Raw genomic sequence first — 13066 nt, 5'->3', positions numbered from 1 at the left:
GCAGGTCTTAACGACTTCTCATACAGCCACTGTTTTAGTTCGTAATATAACTAACCCTCTGGGAGTCTCTTCATTTTGTGCTCCACCTGGGACCCTCGGACACAAACATGCTTTAGAGAGGGCCAAGCAATATTATGTTACAACATACTTCATTAACTGCAGTTTTCACCATACATAGTTATACATTTTTGAATTTTTAACCCCTAAAAGGTTCCAGCGTTAGCAATGTAACTCCCCCTTCTTTTTTCAAAGAAAAAAACAAACAAAAAGTGAATAAAAAGTGAAGTCTACCATAGAATATCACGCATTTAAATATTTTTCTTACCTAGTTATTTCTGAATAGCAATCTTCACAACACAAAACAACTTATTCAGGAGTTCTAGGATTTTTTTTTTATCTGTTTGCATTATATTTTTTGCAACATTCTTGATTAAACAAGCCAACCTTCACACAAATACTGAACACTAGACAAAAAAAAAGCAACAAAACATGTAATTCCCATGTATTTGCACATAAAAGCACAATGTCACTATATTTACTGGCTTTTATGTTTTAATTAAAGCATACATATTGTGTTAGACACAATATACTACAAATTAGGGCTATTAACTCGTGTTGTGCAGACCATTTCTAAAACACTGGCCAATATATAATGAAATAGAGGATAAAACCGGCATTCCATACATTATGCTGCGTTTTGAAACCATGTAAAAAGACAGTCAATATGAATTTTTTTTTAGCTCTAAACAAATTAAGCTTTTAAATATTAGCACACGCACACAGCTATATAACAGCTTTAGACCTGCTCACAGTCTGGTGTAAGCCTGCTTTCCTTTGTACCACAGACGGGCTTTTCTTCAATTGATAAAAAGGCACAAAATGCAAGAAGAGAGAAGTTGAATCTGTAACCCTGAGCCGTGTAAGCCTTGTGGGAGGCTGGACGACGCAAACGCAGATGCAATAGTACAAAGCCTTTCCAACATGCCGTCAGTGAGGCGATGGCCACAATGGTTTTTCGAGGCTTACGAAAACCATTTTGCTCAAAGTAAGTAAAAAGTTTCATTTTGCAAAGTTTGAGCTGCCTAAATTTTTGTCATTGCATTAGAAAAAAAATGAAAGGACAACCCTGACACTTTGATTTTTGTTCTACAGTCTCCGAAGTAAATTGTGAAAGGGGCCCTTGTGCACTTACATACTCCAGATTTCAGCTTTAGTGCTCTTCTGTAAAAGGGTTCTTTTTAAACCTCATCAGAGGACGGAAAAGCAACCTTGAAAAAAGTATTTTGCCTCAAAAGAAGTTAAGTTTGTTAAAGTACGCTCATGCATGAAAGACACATTTCTGCAGAAATCTAGGACCAGAGACAGTGTACTTAAGTAATTCATGAACATTCCTAAATGCTGAAGATAAAATTGTCTTTGCAGGTATTAAAAGATTGAAAAATATAAACCCGGCAGATGGCAAACCACAATAAAGAATGTCAGGCTTTCCAAGCACCCTTTGCATGGGTTACACTGTATGATGAAAATGGCAGTGATTTACATTTCAAGGCACTATCGGAGCTCTGTCTTCCCAAACCGCCAATCCGCCACGGCAGATGGCTGCGCACACAGAGGCGAGCTCTGCTGGAGGTATCTACCTTTTAAAAGGGTTCCTTTCCACTGTCAGCACATGTTTGCTCAGTAAGAGGGATTGCCGCCAAGTAAATGGCTTCATACAGCAGGCAAGGCTGCTTTAGATGAACTTTTTAATCAACTGAACTTCACTGCATTGTATTATAGTTAGAAAGGAATAATTAGAACATCAATCTGTGTATGTAATGGATTAATCTGATTATATATTTCAGCACATAATTTGGACCCATTTATCTTTTGTGAAATAAATGGAAATTAGATCAACTGAACGGTACTGTTTTACCACTGACAGATTGAGGTTGTAGTGTAAGGGGAAAGTTTAACTGTGGTCCAAAATGACTTGTGCATTGCCTGGATTAAAAGTGAAAGAAATTATTTTCCAGACTCAATTAAATACAAGCTTTGGCTGATTTGATGTAGAAATGTTCACATAATTTTTCCAAGTCCAAGTCAAGTCCCAGTTCTTTGATGGGCATGTCTGGAAAGGGGTGGGCGTTTATTTTATTATTCATCATCATCTTGAAAAAAATAAATGGTCTCATCATCATAACAATTTAGATTTCTCATTAAAACAATGAATAACAATTAAGGAGCTATTTTTTTTTTTTACTATTTCCTTCATTGCAAATGGATATGCTTTTCAAGATAAGTATTTGTGTTTGTGAGGTTATAATCGCTGTGCAGTCACAGCTGTACAGTTACCTACAAAAGACAGCAAAGAAGTAATAAATAGGGTTTTATCATCACTGTTTTAGATTTATACTTTTTTAAATATTTTAGACAGAAGGGTCCTTGCAGAATTTTGAAGCTAATTTAGGTGGCCAACCAGTTCAGCATCAAGGGCCAGCAGCATTACAAAGACCCTCACAAAAAAAAAAAACAATAAAAAATATCCAAACATTTTTAAAAACTCAAATGCCCATAATCCACTGACATCACTGGCTACTGATCAAGCGCATCCTTTAACAGTAAAACATGGGCAGGTGCTGCAGTCTGTAGCTCACATACAGGCTTCCTTTCACATTTCATGATATAAAAACTGTTACCAAGACTCTGGTCTCAGACCAGGCATGCATGTAAAGTCAATTCTTTAGGGTAGAAGTCTAAGTTAAGTCTGCAGTCTTTTATCTTTGTGACTAAAGTGCGAATGTAGTCAGTCTTAAACTCGGGGCGCCATCTTTGGTTTGATGCCACCAGAGTTCAGTGTTAACGGTCATAAAGCGGGGTTTTGTTGCTTTCGCAGAAGCGGAAATGATGGCAAATCCACGAGGTTTGACAACAGTCTTTGGATTCAGAGCTCCCAGAAACAAATTGTGAAAACATGCGAGCATCTTATCCTACAGCTGGTGAAATTTCTTAAATTTTGCCAAGGACACCAAATATGACACCTCTCTGATGAATTAATGGGATCTTGCCAGTTACTGTTAATTTAGCCTCAGATGTAATAAACCACTCTCCTTATCTACTGATAATGTGAGAGTGGGTTAGAGCAGGAGTATAATAAAATGTTAATCATGTTTAATGATGGTGACCTCAACAGGGGTTTGAGTGCTGATCATCTATCAGCCATTACTGTCTGAGCGATGGTTACATTTAGGACTAATGACAGACCCACTGATGAAATTTAATCCCACAGTAAGTTACTCTTTTGTGGTTAAACATCTAATCAAATAAAACACGATTTATTATTTTGAATTGACAATTTAATTTGTATTACCCAGGTCGATATCTGTGGCAGGTTTTTCCAAACTGAGACCAACTTTATCTCACATTCTTCAAACTGATACGATAAATCAAATGCATTTTCCAGACATCAACCAAAAATGTATTTAGACCTCATTTAAAGAGCTTTGCAAAATTATTCACACCTCCTGGACTTTTGAGATTTGTCTTATAACTTCAATTTACATTATTAGGATTTGAAGTGGTAGATCAGCACAGAGTTGCACATAACTGTGAAGCTGAAGAAAACTGAAACTTGGCTTTCCAAAAAAGCTAAGTCAGTTGTTCATAGAGACATCTTCTGTAAGTACAGCTGTAAGTCATTTGCAGAACGTTTCTAGCAGCTTTGCATGTCAAGGGAATGCAGTTACCCATTCTCCCCGGCCAAACAGCACAAGATTTCCACTTCAAGAGATTGACATTTTTGCCCTTTGTTCTTTGCTAAATATCTCATCCTCAGATTGGATGGAGAGCAACTACGAACATCAAGTTTAACGTCTTGACACAGATTCTCATTTGGGTTTAGGTGTTGACTGGGCCATTCTAAAACTTGAATATGCTCCGACCTAAAGCTTTTAGCTTTTTCGCTATATGTTTAGGGTTGTTGATCTGCTGGACCTTTGCAGCCTGTAATATACTCCAGAATTCCCAGCATTCAACTCCAACCATTTTCTTGCCAACTAACAGGCTGTCCCTGCTGAAGAAAAGAAACGCCAAAGCATGATGCTGCCACCACCGTGTGTCACACATGGGGATGGGAGGGTGTTCAAAAAACAGAATATTTTCAGCTGATTAGCTAAACAGTGACATTCAAAGCGTCAGTTTTATCGCTAGGTCTGCGGAGTTGCTTGGTCTTCACGATGTGGTTTGTCTTTCACAAAACAACAGCATAAATTCATGAGGTTTTAATACTTTCACATGTTACATTACCTGTCATGACCTTACTGAAGTTGTCACTAACCTGGCTGAGACTCGTCGTTTCTCCCCTGGGCCAGTGGGCAGAAGTATGGTTAACTGCTCTCGGGTGAAGTGATCAAATGTTCTACAAGCAGCAAGAAAGGGTGTGCCAAAACGCAGATGATTTGAAGGATGGAAAGATGAGATCAGATGAAGATCGGGATAAAGTCAAAGTAAATTGCACAGGAAACAGGAAAATTTACATGGAAGGCAAATAGGAGGAAACGAGAGATTAAAGGTGGCGACAGGCAAAGCGAAAAGGGAAACAAAAACAAAACAAAACTACAGGTTGGTAAGGTCACAGAAAACAGCGACTATAAAGTAATGCTACATAAAAGATTAAAACAACTTGCAGACATGGTGATGGGGATGGGGGGGGGGGGGGGGGATAAAAATGATCAATCATGACTTTTACTGTGTACAAGAGGACAATTCATAGAACCACTGGTTGACCCAGACACAAGAATCGATTGACCTGGGGGAAGAGATGTCTGCAGGCCAGACAGTCAATAACTTGGCCGAGGCTCTACACGGGCCACAAAACACTGACTTAATGCACTGTGGGGAGACAGATTTCAGCTGCCTGACTGAGCATTTGCATTATTACATTTTAAGATGCAAATTTGGGAGGCAAAATGAATGTGGGTGCATTCATGCATGGGGAATTTATATTGATCACACATAATATCTTTGAAGAATCATGGGTACAAACAAAGTTCTGGAAAGTTGATCTTTTATTGGAGCAGCTTAGAGAACAAAGAAGGAACCGGAATATATTTGTAAGCAGGAATGTGTTGGTGAAGCAAACCAAAGTGAGGCCGGTTACATTTATTGAAATAACCCGTACACTCAACTACAGAGCAGAATGAGTTAAATAGTGTAGAGAAAGCTACAAACCAGACAAGCCCATTCAAAACATTCAGAATAAAAAAAACAAACAAACAAAGGTAAAGACATTTTTTTAAAGACAAACATATAGACTTGTCAAATGAGATCAGCTGGGCAGGGGGTAATTTTGCCTACTATTGAGAACATTGATTGAGTGGCTATACAATTTCTTGCAACAATATTTGCATCACTTGAACTTTTTTCCAATCACAAACAATTTTCAGCGCATTTCACTGGAATTTTATGTTAGGCCAAAACAAAGTTGTGCAAAATTGTAAAACAGAAGGAAAAGGTTTTCAGCCCGTACTCAGCTCTCCATTGGTACCCCTAAATAAAATCCAGCGGCTCTGTGAAGGCCTGTGAGGTCTGCTACAGAATATTTGTGAAACAAACAGCATCGTGAAGACCGAGGAACACTTCAGCCTGGTCAGGGATACAGCTTAGGGAGGTATAAAGCACCGTTTGGTGCTATAAGACTATAGCAAGGCTTGAAATGCTCACAGAGCACTGCCCAATCTTTCGTCTTAAGGCGTAAGGAGAACTACGAAAACATGGTCGTCTAACAGAACTGACAGGGCGGGCAATGAGATCATTAATCAGTAAAGAGAAACATGGTAACTCTGAATGAGCTGCAGAGATCCCCTGCTCAGGTGGGACAATCTTTTGACAGGAGAAATAAAAGTTGTGCAGCCCACAAATCTGGCCCAGGAACACCCCAAACATGCGTATGAAAGTCCTCTGGTCAGCTAAGAGCAAGACTGAAGGTTGTGGCAGACAAGAAAAAAAATGTATGGCAGGAAACCAACAGCACCCCCACCAAGAACACACTATTCCCCACCATGAAACATGGTGGTAGCAGCATCATGACGTGGAAGCTGGTTGAACAGAGCTAAATACAGGGCATCCCTGAATAAAAACCTCCCAGAGGCTGTAAAAAAATAAAATAAAAAAAAAAAAAAGCAGTGGATCACCTTCCAGCAGGACAACACCCCCAAACATACAGCCAGACACACAGAGCTGTGGTTCAAATGAAAGTCCCATGCGTGAGAATGGCCCAGTCAAAGTTTAGACCCAACACCAGTAGAGAATCTGTGGCAACACTCGCAAATTGATAAACCCAGATTCTCCATTTGAAGATGAATAGACTCTGAATGTGCAAAGCTGGTAGACAAATCCGAAAAGGTGACACAAGAAAACATTAACTCAGGAGTGCAGATTGCAAACCCAACCCTTGTTATTTCACATTATAGCTAAACTGTTTAGTGCTGTCTGCAACATAGTCCCAGCAAAACGCATTGAACTTTGAAGCTGTAACGTGACAAAATGTGAAAAGGTTTAAGGGGTGTGGACACCGTTTCACAGCATTCTCAGGTTTAAGCTCACGCATTCAGCCATTACTAAGGTTAATGGAAAAAAAGATTCATAAGCATCTCCATAACAGTAAGGAAACACAGGTTTCCACAAGTAATAATGTGCGTCTTACAAATATTCTGCAAATGTTCTTAAAAACATCTCTTGAGTGTGTAACTGCTGGCAGTCATACATCATTTGCATACTGCAGCCGACGGTGCACTGTGACATGGATCTGGACTGCTACGCTGTTAAACCATGCAGGCAGTGGTAAGTATCGCTGCTGAAGTTCGGTTTAGTATGCTCTTGTAGGAACAATAAACGTCTTTGAAAAGCTACCAACAGCTAGAAAAGAATGAAAGGAGAGGGAGGAAGCTACTCATTCTAACAATCTTCTGTTCTGAAGCAAAAGAAAACAGTAACCAGCACATTCCTGTAAATCACAACTAATTTCAGCACTGCCTGACGTGCCTACTAAAGTAGAAACACATGCACTGCCTCCTCTTTTTCTTTTCCATCCTGCCCCAGCCAGCCCACACTTTTTTTCCTTTCCTCGGTCTCCCAGTCTGTTCCCTTGGCCGGCCATTTGTTCAATACACCCCTCATGTTTCAAACATGTAGTCAACGGATCAATACTTTGCTTCCATATTTCATCATGTCTTTCCACCAAGTTTAGTTTAGGCCATTTCTCGTCTTTTCCCTGTAGTGCTGATGGAAACCAAGCAACGGCGCGCAAAATCCAACCCAAGTGCAACATTTTTTTGTTGTGGTTTTTCTTTACTGCCTACAAGCTGCTGCTGTTGAAGCTTAAATTATAGCTGCAGCTTGTTGAATAGACAAAGTAAATCTAGCTAGGCTATTTACTGACTGCATGTTCAACTTTTCAAAAAACAAAAACAAAAAAAACCCCTCAGATTTCATGATGCACTTTATAGCAAAATGTCAAGTTAGAACATAGAAGTTCAAATCTGCACTAACTATGTTATAATTATTCACTATTGTTGTCCAGATCCCTTTGATTGTATCCCCCAATTGTGTTTTTTTTTAATGTATTCTAAAGGATCATAACATGTTAACATTTTAAGGATGAATGAGTCATCTTGTTAAGGCCAAAATATTTTTTCAAGTCCAGTTTGTGTTCACCTCTGTCTCATCCTTCCTTTCATAACATCAACCCGGATAACTACTCATCTCTGCTGTTTCACCAACAACCAATATGCAAAATTTTCTACTGCCTCTCTTTAGTATAAACAGAGAAGATGTATAAAAATCAGAATAAAAATAAATAAATAAAAAGTCCACGGTTTGGAGAAAAAGAGTGGAGAGGCTATCATGTGGTCAAAGGTATCCATCCATGTATGGCTGTGCTTCTCAAAATGCTGCACAAGAACCTTTGATGGTTCTTCCTTCATTGATTTTCAGACAAAGAATTCGGTGCAATCTAATAAATGACCTGTAAAGAGCTAACAACTTGAGCAGTTCAACCAAATTGATCTTTAATTTAAACAGATACTACTTCAAAGAGAGGTGCAGTGCATGAAGCAGATGGCGGTGATCTACTAACAAGCGCTAGTGGCTACTTAAGCGGTTGTCCGTTTAGCTTTTAAAGTTGAATGGGAATGGTGTTACACTCAACCTGACCGTGTTGTTGTTGGCAAAACAGTAAGATTTGATAACTGATGTTAAATTTAAAAGCAAAATTTTTGAAATGTTCCATGTTTGCACTGGTATTTTGCCACCTTCTCTTTGGTATTGAGCTCCAAGTAGGAGAGGAAGCAGGAGTACCCAGAGAGGACCCACGCATGCAGAAAGAAATGTGCAGTATGCCCCATAATGTGGATACTATACGTTGACCATTTTTTAAAAGTATTTCCTTACTTACTTATGCATATCTTATTTTTATTTATTTATATAATTGATTTGTCATATTTTGCTCTTCATGTGACAGTTTTGCGCCAAGTTGGTCAACTAAAGAAAGAAATACCAAGTAAACCCCAATGAAGCTGCTACTATCCCGTTTAGTGGGATAGTGGCAGCTTTTTAAATTACTAAGCTTGGCAGAAAGAAGTAAATAAAAAAAATGCATTAAAGCAAAGAGAGATGTGCAATCTTGTGTAAAACATGTAGACATGTAGTCTGTTAAATACAAAGAAGTGTAGAGAAAGCAAGTGAGCAGGAGAAAACAGGATGGTCTGTCGTTGCAGCTTCCACTACACAAAGCAAACAGAGTGAAACCCAAGCGAGCGGCTGTGGGTCTATGTTGATATTTTTGTTCTTTTCTTTCAGCCGAGCCTGCACGGCGCTCGCTGTACAGCAAACACAACCGCTGGTGGGAGACACGTAATTATTCTCTGGGCTTAAAAACAGGAATGCTAGTGTTTATGTTCATTTGGTTTAGATATAATTTCCTCTTTTAAAGCCACAAATACAAACAAAATATTTTCTCTTTAGCCCGTCTCTTAGCAACTAAAGAACAGTTTTCCAGTGACATCAGGGCAGGGAGTGAAAGGATTTTTTTTCTTCTTCTTCTTCTTTCCTTTTACTAGTTTCAGTAAAAGTCAGACTTGACCAGGGAAAATTAGATTTTACAGAACATTCAACCAAGAATATAAAAAACCTACTTTGGATCAGGTTAGAGGTTGCAAACCAATGCAGGACTATTAAATCAGTTATGAGAGAGACTGGACTGGAGCCTGTATTTATTATGGCTGTGGAGACATGCTAAAGCCTCAATCCCAGGTTTTCTCCATCTGATGTGCACGCGTGTGCAGGCGTGTGTGCGTGGTGGGTAAACATTACCGTCGGTCGTTCCTCTTGCGACGGAAGAGCTTTTTGGTGTGTGCTATCTCTGCCTCATTAGGAAGGGGTGGGAAGACCTGTGAGAAACAAATCATGGTGTAAGAGAAGGCTGCTGTCAAAACCAGCAATTTCCATGCGTTTAAATGTCAACGAGAACATTCTTGCTTGATTTTTCTCTGTTTTCAGGTAAATATGCTGCTAATCATGCATGCAAATTATTGTATGTTTAAAACCCAAACAAAAAGGTGTCCTCCCGGGGGACATGAGCTTCAAGGACAGATTTTAATGCCTACAACATTTCAGACCATGTGTAATGTTTAGGGCTGTCAAACGATTAAAATTTTTTATCGCGATTAATTGCATAATGTCAATAATTAACTCAAGGTTAATCGCAAATTAATCTCATATTTTAGCCTTTTATTTCCGAAAGTGCAAAAGCCTATTTGGGCATTTTTCACTTCATTTTTCACTTCACTATTCAAGCACTTTTCAGAATTGGAATGAAAATATGCTGGTGCCATAAAATGTTAAACTCTGGCCAATAATGGCTAAATCGCTAATCAGAACGCCCTGATGTTTACACAATGTTTAAATAATAACCTGTTTTAAAGCCTGAAAAAAGGTTTAAAATTTCCAGGTCATTCCAGAGTCTTACACTTTGCTTGCAACTGTGGCAGGAGCTCAACACCCTTGAAAGAGAACTGTTTAGCACAGCTTCATGTGCTGACACTGTAACTCCAGGGTACTTCATTTGGTAACGTGATTCAGTCTTAGTTTGTCAAATACAAAGACAACAAATTAATAAGCATTAAAGTACAGTTTATGGGCTGGGATTCTGCAATGTTATCAGGGTGTCAAAACTCATCTTCAGAAATCAATCTCCGCTCAAAATGGTGATCTACACCGCAAAATCTACTTTCAGCACTTATCACCGGTTATTTCAGCTGTAAACTGCAGAAAATACGGACAGAGTTGCTCCCTCTGCCTTTACTCCCTCGGCTCCTACGTCAGTCTAGAGGAGGATGCGCTCCAGCACGTGATGAGGCAGAGGGATATTTCAGCTGGTTATACTCAAAGTGTCTGTAGTGCAAGCAGGTCTCTTAATAACTTGTGTTTATCGTCCCTTATTTTAGAGCCCAAATAAGCAATTTCACTTTCAGAAAAAAAACGCAACCCGCGACTCATGAAATTTACAAGCGACTTTAGCAGAAAGAAGCCCAAAGTCGCATGAAATAAGCGGACTTGGCAACAGTGAGCGCGGGTCTGTTTTGCTACAGTTTCTAGCATTCTTGGAACTACGGAAAGCGCCGAGGGTAAAAGAAACACAGCCAGTAGAGCGCTGCGGAGAATAAACATTAGGGAACGGTGTGTGTGTTTTGACGCGCGATTAATGCACAACAAAAAAAATTGTCGCCGTTATGGTCTAACAACGTTAACATGTTAATAATGTGCTAAAACTGACAGCCCTAGTTATTTTGCAAATAATTACAGCAGTATTAAAGTTAAACTTGGGTAAAATGATCCTTTGATCCTGAAAGTAGTCAATATATTATGCATTCAGAAATAAATAAATAAATAAATAAAAACGGTCTCAGTGGGAGCTGCAGGCCAGTAAAAACTAGCCAATCGCGCACTCAACAAAATCAGAGACGTCCCCGTTTTTCATTAGAGAAATCTGGTCACCTTAACATGCACACTTCTAGTGTTTATGGATCCGGTTAGCTTAGCGGTGACCTTCAGTGTTACCCATTCATAGTAGCTCCGCTGCTTCAACATATACTTTGTACATGGTTGAGAGTCGCAAGAAGCAAACCACGTACAATTTTATAAGAAGAACAGGAGGCCTCATAAGAAAGACATAAGAACAGAGTGGATTTAGGAGATTTTTTTCACACAATCCCGCTGAGGAGTGGAAGAGCAGGTAAGACGGTCTTGCACATGCACAGTTATTCAAAGAGGGACTTGGGGGAAACTTCTGGAAATATCACAGACTCTACCTTTAGTATAAATACTTTCCTGGCAACAGGTGAGCTGAAGATTAACAGAGAAATCCCAACTCACCAGACAGATGAGGACTGAAATATGCCAATTTATAATAATGGAGGAACCATAACAAAAACTGCCCAGCAAAAATATGTTCTATGTTTTGTTAGTATTGATTCATATAAAAGGAGCTTTGAAAGAATCTAAATAAAGAGGTGCTGCCATGGCACAAGTCAAACAAACAGCCCACTGTTTTAGAAATGGTCTACTATTAGACTCAGAAAAAGCTGCCAAAATCAAGGCAAAAAGCTTGAGAGAATAAAAACGATAAAAGTTAAAAGTTCTGTCACATAATCAAAACGTTTATATTTGACTTAAAATCTAACATGCCCAGAGGATCTTTTCACTACGAAGACACAAAACCAGGAGATGGATGCAAGATGGCACTGTTCTAACCGGTATTGCTCTCTTTGTTTTTCCCTGAATAATATCCAAAGACTAAATGGAAGCTTCTTTCATTCCTGTGCATTTTTTTTCAATACTTAAAAAAAAAAAAAACTGCACTAATCTTGTTAAATATACTCCTAGCAGCTTGATACTTTGGCACCATGTAAGAGGAACTCTCAGGCATAAGTCAGTTCAAAATGAGTCATTTTTCATTTGACTAAATTAGATATTTTTTTCCGGCAGGTGGGAGAGAAGTTCAGATTCCTGATGGAATACAGTCTGATGGCTATTTCCTCTTGCTTTTACAGTTCACCTCTTCTGAAAAGGAAATCTGAAATCCATCATCCATAAAACATTGGCTCTGTCAGTCAAAGGGTACAGTTCCCCTGGCTCATCACCACTATGTGCTGTTACCATGGTTATGAGCGGCCTAGGACTAGCCCTGTTGAGTAAACATGCAGTGTGCGATGACGAACAGTGTTGTGAAAAGGATGAGTGCATAAATGAGCCCAACTATGACCAGCTGTGCACACAATGTAATGTTTAAGACATGGTCCAGGAGGGGTGAGCACTAGGAGGGAGAGCGGTCTTGCCCCAGTAATCATTTAAAACCAGACAGGTGGAGATTGGTTTTAAAAAATAAAAAAGAAACAGTCAACAAAGTCCTAAATCTCCACTACTGGAGGCTTGCCATGGTTTACGGCATTATAACAGTTTATGCCCCTTTTCCATCGCCGTCGTCTACCCTACACCACTCTACTCTAGCCAGCCCGTCTCTGCTGTACTCCTGTTGGTTTCCCACAGACCCGGTAAGGCCACAGGGTTGGTGAAGACCTCCTGGGGTGGCTTTAAGCCCCACCTTCAGCAGTCAGTGTTTTGCGCCCTGCTGCTATTAAGCTTTACTGTGTGGCATTAGCTCTAAATAAATATGTGAGAAACGATAGAATAAAAACAAAGAAATCATAAATAAATACATAAATAACAGAATACAAATAATGCATATGCAAGAATGTCTTGAATGTTTTTTTAAGTATAAAATAATCCACCAAGAAAACTATCTGGAACACAGATCAGGCTGAACTAATAATGCAGTTTTTCTCAGTCTGCCCTGGTAGTATTGGGTTTATAGGCTGGCTTCTGGGTATTTGCACGGCGCTGCGCTGATTTGGTGGAGCGTTCTTTGTGTTAGATCCACCTGCAGCAGCAAAGCAAAGCTCCAGCGGCCTCCACATTTTGGATAGTGAAGCCTGCTTGGCAGCAGCTTCCTCTCTCGGCTGCTGCTGCAGTG

At 39.4% G+C, this 13066-nt stretch overlaps 1 protein-coding gene across 4 annotated transcripts in view; it reads right to left on the bottom strand.

Moving 5' to 3' along the window:
* Nucleotides 1-13066, bottom strand: part of ctif (CBP80/20-dependent translation initiation factor) — a 59250-nt gene that overhangs the window by 17726 nt on the left and 28458 nt on the right. For 3 of the 4 annotated variants that reach the window (XM_036140257.1, XM_021319690.2, XM_036140258.1), the window contains 2 exons: nucleotides 9349-9425; nucleotides 4316-4396 (listed from right to left, as the gene is read on the bottom strand). In XM_036140257.1, the coding sequence (XP_035996150.1) occupies nucleotides 4316-4396; nucleotides 9349-9425 (158 nt within the window). The remainder of the gene's footprint in view (nucleotides 1-4315; nucleotides 4397-9348; nucleotides 9426-13066) is intronic. The other variant, XM_036140259.1, reaches the window with a different exon arrangement.

This window comes from Fundulus heteroclitus, chromosome 8, assembly GCF_011125445.2.
Source record: "Fundulus heteroclitus isolate FHET01 chromosome 8, MU-UCD_Fhet_4.1, whole genome shotgun sequence".
In the NCBI taxonomy this organism is placed as follows: Eukaryota; Metazoa; Chordata; class Actinopteri; order Cyprinodontiformes; family Fundulidae; genus Fundulus; species Fundulus heteroclitus.
Note: the sequence above shows the minus strand (reverse complement) of the source record. Positions and strands in the feature narration are given on the sequence as shown.